Here is a 9,641-nt window from a genome sequence, read left to right as displayed (position 1 = left end):
GGTTGTGACTGTCCTTGTGCTGTGAGGAAGTATGTTCTTTAGCCCAGCTGATCTTTTGCAGTGTGGATGTCACTGAAATACGCCTTGAAATCGATTAAAACACCTTGTGGTCAATTCGATTCATGACTCATCCTTTTTTGCATTAAATAACTCAAAGTAACTAATTTTTACTCAAATTACATTTTAAATGAAGTAATTTTTTCCTTTTACTTGAGTAAATTTTGAGATGGGTAATTTTACTTTCACTCTGAGTAGAATTTAGGCAAAGTAAAGATACTTTTACTTAATTACAATTTTTTAGTACTCTTTCCACCTCTGCCAGTCAAAGTCCAGACCCCAAGTCAACTGAGAATGTGTGCCATGACTTTATATATTGAGCTGTTAGTCTCCAGATGTGCAAAGCCACTTAATGCATGCAGGTCCAAATACAGCCCAAAGTCTTTCTCCAAAATATTAATTCATGCTGCAGGTAGATAACCCATTACATACCAGCTATATCTAGAGAACTCATAGGCAAAGACCATCCCTTTGTTTTTTATGCCGTAGTCTCACTGCATTTATCCAGTATTAAATGAAGTTCATTCCTAATACAATTATAACTTCAAATTTTAGCCTCACGTGTTTCTTCTTAGTTGTTTCAATCAAACATTTGACAACGTTTATGCCCACTTGCTTATGTTTAGTTATTTAACCCCCCACCAGTGAACAATGCATGTGCACTTCTGTCACAAAACACCTTACATGGAAACAGAAACTGTAGGTATAATAATGATTTTATCATGATGTAACGCAAATACCCCATTCTTTAGATTATTCATGTTTGCATTGTGACAACATGCATGCTAAGTGTGTCACTAAGCAATTTAAACTTTTATTTTCAATCCTTTATCACCATTTCAATTTAAGAAGCACAATAAAAAACTTTTTGGAAAATTATTGACAAACACCCTTAAATTTTCATTATAACCATTGGGGATTTTGGGGGGTAGCTGATTTAACAATAGAGAAAGGGATGAATTTGTGTATTTTGTCACGCTTGATGTGGTATCATCCATCACCACAGAAATGGCTGTGTCAGACATTCCTTCATCATCAATCACCCCTGTTAGAGGAGACTATTTTCCAGGCAGGACATTTTGACTGCTTTGTATGTTTCTCGGTGCACGATATTATTAAAGAGCAAGAATGGCACACATTTAGTATAACTAAGCCAGATGTGAGCACACAAAGTAGAACATTTATGTTAACTTTTTAAAAGGTACATTTTTGTCCTTGCATGTGCAAAGACACCTTTTACATTTAATATTGTCATTACCCTAAAACAATTTTAAGCTTTGGAATTGCATGTGTCATAGATGATAATGCATAATTAGAAAATGGAAGGAAAATGAAATATTTTTTCATAGTTTTTGCAAACAAAAATTGTGGCCTGCATTTTACTTTAGTCGTGTTCTTTCTAGAATCGCCTTTACTAATCCATGTGGCATGGCGCTGCTCCATAAGGGATGGGTTTAAAACAGAAGACTGATGAACCCTTCCATCCATCCATTTTCTGTCACATTTATCCCTGCTGGGGTTGTGAGGGGTGCTGATGCCCGTCTCCAGGAGTCTATGAGCAAAAGGCGGGGTACACCCTGGAGAAGGTCGCCAGTCCGTCGAAGGGCAGCGCAGAGACAAACAGGTGAAACAATCATTCACGCACACACTCTCACTTAAGGGTAATTTTAGAGAAACCAATTAACCTAACAGTTGTGTTTTTGGAATGTGGGAGGAATCCGGGGTACCCAGAGAGAACCAACGCATGCACAGGGAGAACATGCAAAGATTTGAATCTGGAACCTTCTTGCTGCAAGGCAGCAGTGCTACCCACTGCTCCACTGTGCAGCCAGACTGATGGACCATAAAGATTTTATTTTCTCTTCCTTCATTTCTAACAAGCTTCGATTTATACTTTTCTACTGTAGCTGTGACTGCTACAGAAAAGAATCCTCACAATGTGATAATCACCACTGTACTTTATGTTCAATCTGCATTCCGCAGCATTCTGCACTAATGCCTGGAAATGTCTTTTTTTTATTGTATACCAGAGGCACAAAATTACTGCACATATTAGCTGTACTCTACATCAATGTGGCTTTAGACCTTTGTTTTTCTGAATAAAATCCTTTTTTGCTTCACTCTTACATGAAGATCAGAGTTGCTTGTGAAGTCAACAAAAAATGATGTAATGTCAACATAGACTAACACATAAGATACAGATCTCTGCAGCTCCTCCAGTGTAACTATGGAACTCTTGGGTTCCAACGGCATCAGTTTAGATGGACAGGCGTAATGCAGAAATTTACAGTTGAGACAACTTTTATCTGATCCATAGACCAAGTGTTGTCTCAGGAATGTGGGGGGAATCAGCTGTCTTTACAGGATAAAACTGTTAATAGCAGTAGCAAATCACCATTTGGTTTGCTGTTTATTTGGTTATGATTGCTGTCACACACTTTATGTCTATAACACATTTACTTATACTGAATTATTTTTTCAGAGATGGTAATACCTGAAGTAATAATAACAGAACTTTATTGATCTCACATTGGAGAAATTTACCTCTGCATTAAACCCATCCGCTTGGGGAGCAGTGGGCAGCCATTGAGCGGCGCCCAGGTAGCAGTGTAGGGATAAGGGTCTTGCTCATGGACTCAGAGTGCAGGCTCCGGGGATTGAACCAGGTACTTGCAACCTTCTCAGAGCACAAGCGCACTGCTCTAACCACTAGTTCTACTCCAAACAATACGACACAATCTAACATTATCCTCTTAAATATACTTTCCACTTATCCTAGAGGCGTATTTTGGGAAACATAGTATAGTATGTATTTTAAATAAATAATAACCATCTTGACAGCCCTTAACTTATTATTTTTAAACATTGCCTGGTCTCCTAATAATTAATTAAATATGTATCATTATTTGTGAATTTGGCTTTTTCCAAATATTCAATCTTCAAACCCAGGAGATACTTGGTAGAAATTTGGTAAGAGTTATAAAAACACATGGCCCACGTACAGTATACAGCATTTGTCATTTTCACTATGTTTTTCTCATGCATCTATTCGGTTTATGTTAAAAGTTCAATGTGCTAAATACATTTACCACCATGTCGCTTGTGAAGTAATAAATTGTGCTAAAGAAGTTTCACAAAATCTAAACTACCGTTATCTTTACTCACTAATATCAGAGTATTATAGTGAATTCAATAAAGTTATAATAAAATGTAAGAATTTAATAAAACATTTCATTTACAGTTGATTAATGCAAACAAGATAGCAAATAAACTATTACCAACATGCAGTAAAAGTAATATGACTTACAAACAAATTATATGAATTTTTATTGAATAAGGATTTTGTGTAAAGCTTAGGAGAGTTTACAGTTCAACAATTTTGTAAAATGTAAACATTGTTAATTTGACCTTTCGATAACAGTAGTTTTGATTGAAAATTGGGAGTCTTAATCGGCTAAAGCAATGAAACAAGCATTTGTATCTATTTACACTCTAATGACAGTGGAATAAAACATAAGAGGCCTGAATTTTTGGACTGTACAAGGTATTCCATCAAAATGTAAGTCTTTGTAATGGAGGTGAGAAAGTTACTTGTCTCTCATTGGCTCATGCATGTGTCCCCTTTGTTCTTTTGTTCTCACAGAGTTCTCTGTTTTTGGGTTAGTGTGATCATGTGATGTTTTCTCCTGCCCTTGAGGACGACCTGTGGCCATGAGCTCATCCATTGGGGAGCGGATGTTATGAAACTCCTTTTCCTTGTGGTTTCTCCATTTCATGCGGCGGTTCTGGAACCAGATCTTTACCTTAACAAATCAGAAAGTGGAGAAGGATTTTAGTTCACCTTATGGTGAGTTTATTCATAAAAAAAACTAAAGACAAAAGAAACTGATGGTTTAAGGTCACGTTCTTTTTTTACCTCCTCTCTATACTAAAACTGTAGAATAAAAAACTGAGCTTGTATCAAGTAGATCACCTGTGATTCCTTCAGGCTAAGATCGGCTGCCAGTTTGTTCCTGTCCATTTTGCTGATGTACTTCTGTCTCCTGAAGGTTCTTTCCAGCTCCTTCCTTTGTTCTTCTGAGAAAACAACTCTCCTAAGGATTCCTCTACGGGATTTAGGACTTGCATTTGACGTCCACGTTTGAACATTTCCTCCTTCTGAAAAATGATAAAAACAGATTCAAATTATATTAGTAGTTACAATGACTTAGAAGAGTATTTCTATCCTTTAAACTTTATTTTTTTATTTCAAATCTGCACACTTCATTGGAAATTCATGTGACTGAGCAACACAAACTGAAGCATAATTGTAAACTAGGAAGTAAAGAGTTCATGGTTTACACATTTTTTGGAACGATAATCTAAGGCCCCGTCCACACGAAGTCAAACCCTGGCCTAAACGCACAAATTTTTCACCAAACCAGCCTCTCATCCACACGAAGCCGGCGTTTCGGGGTCTGTAAACAATCTTTTTTTAATTCAGCCTTCAGAGTGGGAAGATTTCGAAACGCCGTTTTCGCGTTTCCATCTTTACGCTCTAACAGCATATTTTTTTTTACACGCATGCGTCATAGCGTCGCCTCTAAACACGCATGCGCGACCAGTATCACAACAACAATGGCGCCGTTGCTGCTAATGCTACTCACCCTGCTGTCGGGCTTACAACAGAATCTTCTTCTTCTGGAATATCTCCAGGAAGAACAGAGCAATACCGACGACATAGTTCAGCACCTGAATTTGACTTAACCACGAAAATGGACCCGCAGGGCAACCATGTATAAATATTAGTGCGCATGCCCAACATTTCGTCGCTTATTTTTGCTTTGGCACCACAGCGCCACGTACAGGCCTGGCATACATTTTGCAGCATTTTCATGCATTCGTGTGGACGATCACATTTATTTTACGTCTCCGTCTTTACGGCAAACGTTTTGGAAAATATCAGCGTTTCGTGTTCGTTTTGACTTCGTGTGGACGGGGCCTAAAGCCAATCCCAGCTGAATCCTGTCGATGTGGAGGTGAAGCAGCTCTATCTTTATCTCTAAGGGCGTGCCCAGCCACCCTGTGCAGAAAGCTCATTCGACCATTCGTCTGCGTTATTGCGAAAGCTGCAGCGATCCGTCTATCGATCTCCTGCTCCGTTCTCCCCTCATTTGGGAAAAAGGTTGAAAACTATGGCCTCTGACTTGGAGGAACTGATTCTCATCCCGGCCTCTTCACACTCGGCTGCAAACCACCCCACTGCATGCTATAGGTCTTGACAGGAGGGAGCAAGAAGAACTACGTCATCGGCAAAAAAAAACTGGAATGAGATCCGCTGGTCTCCAAACCAGACCCCTCCGACCTTTGGCTGCACTTAGAAATTCTATCCATAACGGTTATGAACAGGACGGATGACAGTTGGCATCCTTGGCGGAGTCAGGAGTCATGCACCGTGAACAGGACCGACTTAATGGTGTCAGTGCGGACCAACCTCCAGCTCCACTTGTACAGAGACTGCATAGCCCCTAGAAAAGGGGGTCCCAACACCTGAAGTGCCCCCGTCAGGGCTCCATGAGGGACACAGTCAAATTCCTTATCCAGGTCCACAAAACACATGTGGATAGGTAAGGCAAACCCCTAAGCACCCTGGAGAACCCCGCAGAGAGTAGAGCGCTGGTTCTGTTCCATGGCCAGGACAAAAATCTAACTGCTCCTCCATTTCATCATACATACACAACTGATGCTTAAAATGTCAGATTGACTTTCATGTGGTTCCAGCCTCCGATGTGACCCTCTGCTGAAATGTCTCTAGTGTTACATGTGCTTTTCTTGTGCTGAGGTTTTTTGATATCTCAAACTGTATCCTGTCAAGGATAACGTGTGAAATATGCTTTTTTCCCCTTTTCCTTCCCCATTTTGGTTCTTTTTTTTCCCCGGGGTTAAGGGCGGGGTTTTGGGAACCGGCTTCCGGTTGTGGCCTTTGGCGGGCTTAAAAAGGGGCCACGGGCGGCTTTTTGTTGCCGGCTTGGCTTCGTTAATTCTTTTTTTTTAAAACACTTTTGTAGAAGTTAAAGTATTAACTTAAGCTTTTGTAAAAGTACAATTTTCAAAACTACTTAACTAATTAAAGTAAAGGTAATGTATCAAAACACTTTTTAGGGACAGATGCTTTAAACCTCATACTGGTTACTATGCAACTGTATTAATGAAACATTTTTCTACAATTCTAGATAACTTTCTTTTACTGAATCTGGCATCATCTTGAATAACTATTTATTTTGGTGCAATACCAAGTCCAACCACAAAGAAATTGTCTGCTTTAAACAAATTATTTTTATGGTTTTTTTTTATATCAACAGGCCATAAAGAAAATTAGCTTAAATGAAACCAAACTAACGAGTCTATTCTTAAAATTTAAGGAGTAGAAAATACAGAAAATTACAAAAAAATATAAGGAGTAGAAGTAAAAAGTTGTCTAAAAAAAATTACTCCAGTAAACTTTTGAAAATTTCAACTTTAGTAAGGTGTGGAAGTATTTGTACTTTGTTACTTGACACCTCTGCTATGAACTACTCAGGGTGGATCTCATCCACCCCCGAAGCCTTGATACCTATGATTTTTTTAACCACCTCAGTGACTTTAGCCATGGTGATGAAGGAATCTAGCCCCCCCTGAGCACCCCGTCTCTTCTTCCTACACAGAAGGCATGTCAGCCAGATCTAGGAGATCCTCAAAGAATTCCTTCCACCATCCAACAATGTCCTCTTTCAGCTCTCCACTCCCACTAAAAAACAGTGTTAGCATAGCACTGCTTCCCCTTCCAAAGGCTCCGGATGGTTTGCCAGAATTGCTTTGATGCAAGCCAATAATCTTTTGACATGGTCTCTCTAAACTCCTCTCAGGCCCAAGTTTTTACCTCAGCAACCACCCGGGCAGCATCATGCTTTGCCTTAGGATACCTGGTTGCTGCCTTAGGACTCCCACAAGCAAACCATGCTCAATAAGACCCCTTCGTCAGCTTGCTGGCATCCCTTTCAGGAATTTCTGCAACAACAGTGACCACACACCTTATGGCCACAGCTACGGGCAGCTACATCGACAATGTAGGCAGAGAACATGGCCGACTCAGACTCCATGTCTCCAGCTCCCCCAGAATCTGGGAGAAGCTCTCCACATCAATTAGGTTTCAAGTTTTGCCTCCGATTCTTAGTTGGATTTTAATCTAGACTTTGACAAAGCCAAAGCTTTTCATTATATGGCTTGATCTTAACTTTTAAACAGAAACTCATGCTGCTGCAAGTTCTAAACTTCTATAGCTTTTTTTGGAGGATTTTAGTGTTTCTTCCTTTTCCTTAAATATAACCCTAAAGTACAATTTTGCCACCACCATGTTTCACATTTTAATTGTGTTTAGGCTGTGCTTTTTTGCATGCAGAGTGTTTTGGGTGCCAGTCAAAATGGAAAACTTTACTGTCATCTGAGTAAAGATGTTTCAAATGTTTTATGTGCCTTCCTACGTGGATTATACTTACATTTAATGATGTAACTCTGCCCTAAACTCCTTAACAACTTTATCCCTAACTAGATTGCTTGGTTTTATTGAAACGGTTTGTTTATGAGAGTTTGCTTTAAAAGATAGAAAAACTGTTTGGTTCTTAAAATACATTACATATAGATGGATGCTATGCTATTGGGTGACTTCTAAACACTCTTGTTTAAACTGTATTTTGTTTTAAAAAACAGAGTTAAATTGAGGGAATATAAATTCACACCACATATATTAGTGTTGAAAAGTGTGCATCATTTTCTTTCCACTTTTTCCTTTTCAACCAAATTGGAAGCTATTTTTGCCTTTTTTACCTAATTACTCATGACTTCCCTTTATTGTTATTCTCCAGATTAACAAACTGGGGTTGAGTAAAGTGAATAGAGCATAAGTTCTTCAAAGAAAAAAGGAGATATGTTGACCTGTAGGGACCAGTCCCGCTGTGCCTTACAGGTTTAGGCACAACAAGAGTCAAGTGAAACAATTTATCTGATACATTCAGCATTGCCTTTTTAATCTGTACGACAAATCTGCACATAGACCACCTCCAGGGAGCACAAAACGGGTTTGGATATGCTTCTCACTTCTCAATTAGACCTCAATAGCTTTTACTTAAATGGCTGATTACCAGGTCATTCCTGGGTAATGTGTGTGTCTTTTCTAGCGGGCCAACTATTGAGCCCTGTGGGACACCAACAATACAGCTGTACAATAGAAATGCCATTACTCGATGGCTCAGTGGCCCAACACTAAATCTTTTCTCTTGCAGGTTTGAAGCCAGTTTGTATGTGAAGATGAGCTCGAATAAGTCTATAAAAGTCACTTTCATTGAGTGCTTTATGTCCTAGTCAAGTGGTCTCCAATGGGCCGGAATGAGAGTTGAAGGACAGGAGAAAAGAAGGGGGGCCTGTGAGCCAAGCTCTTTAGCCATACAATAGGCAGGGGATGTTCCTTGTCCAGCCCTCTCCTGCAGAGGAATGGGCGAGTTTTTTTTCACGCTCAGCAGAGTTCATTGCTGCAGTGAAAAATTGCAATGAGGTCGCGTGTGGATGGTGGAGCCAAAGTGCCGATTGGTCACGGCCAGCTCTGGTATTGTTTTGTTGCCGGGCACTGTGGGAAAGTGTCAACCTACTAAGAAGACTCAAGGGATGTGTTGGTTGAGAGGACTCTGATTTGTGCTTTTCTCCACAACACCTGACAGCCATCATGAATTGCTGCAACTAATAACTTCCAATTGCTGAAGAACAATGACTAAAGAAGAAAAACGTACAACTTATTCAGTTTTTTTGTTAATTTTTAAGTATGGGATAATAGTAGATTAAGCAAAAAAATATATAGATAAAATAAAAAAATAGCAACATTTGATTTTCATTTGCACCTTTGGTGGAAATGTTATTTATGTATACTTGAAAGTGTATTAAAAACTTATTAGAAAGTGCCAAGTTTTTAATCGTAGGTTGTATACTATTTAGAAAGTGCAAAAAAGATACAGGAGCAGTAATAGCTCCTGTTGCTCTTTTATAGGAAAAAAACAATGTTTATAGCTCTGAAATATAGGTAGTGGTAACAAAGGGTATTTGTAGGTACAAAACACTGAGGCTCTGGGGCTCTTAAACCCCCACTCCCCCTCCCCCATCCTAAACAGCCGTAACTGGTTATGAATAGAGCTGTGCAGAGATGAACGCAAAATTAGTTCTTTGGCATTGCATCAGTAATTAGCTGTGAAAAGTATGGTAGACCTTGCTGCTTATTCTTAGAGAGCAACCGAGGCATTGCTGATGAGGCATAGAAAACTCACTGGGGAAGACGGGAGGGGGGCTGGACCCACCGCAGCATGCCAGTAGATACTGGGGGCTTTGCAGGAAAACATTGCTCAGAACACCTGCAAAGACAGAAACAATTCTGAGCCATATGGAAGATGTGACCAGTTTAACAAAGTTTACATATCCGATGCTGTGAAAAACATTATAGAAATATCAGTGATGTAGAGTGAGTATTATCGGAATCAGAAATACTTTAATAATCCCAGAGGGAAATTACTTTTGTTACACGTTCC

General features: G+C 39.4%; 1 protein-coding gene across 1 annotated transcript in view; it reads right to left on the bottom strand.

Annotated features, from left to right (window-relative positions):
- Positions 1 to 3,314: 3,314 nt before the first annotated feature.
- The window catches only part of dbx2 (developing brain homeobox 2), a 9,680-nt gene continuing 3,353 nt past the window's right edge, over positions 3,315 to 9,641 (bottom strand). The window contains exons 2-4 of the mRNA XM_015382331.1: positions 9,384 to 9,467; positions 4,031 to 4,215; positions 3,315 to 3,860 (exon numbers count right to left, since the gene is read on the bottom strand). Coding sequence (XP_015237817.1) covers positions 3,645 to 3,860; positions 4,031 to 4,215; positions 9,384 to 9,467 — 485 coding nt within the window. The 3' untranslated portion in view covers positions 3,315 to 3,644. The remainder of the gene's footprint in view (positions 3,861 to 4,030; positions 4,216 to 9,383; positions 9,468 to 9,641) is intronic.

This window comes from Cyprinodon variegatus, unplaced genomic scaffold (assembly GCF_000732505.1).
Source record: "Cyprinodon variegatus isolate N-32 unplaced genomic scaffold, C_variegatus-1.0 Scaffold255, whole genome shotgun sequence".
Taxonomy (NCBI): domain Eukaryota; kingdom Metazoa; phylum Chordata; class Actinopteri; order Cyprinodontiformes; family Cyprinodontidae; genus Cyprinodon; species Cyprinodon variegatus.
Note: the sequence above shows the minus strand (reverse complement) of the source record. Positions and strands in the feature narration are given on the sequence as shown.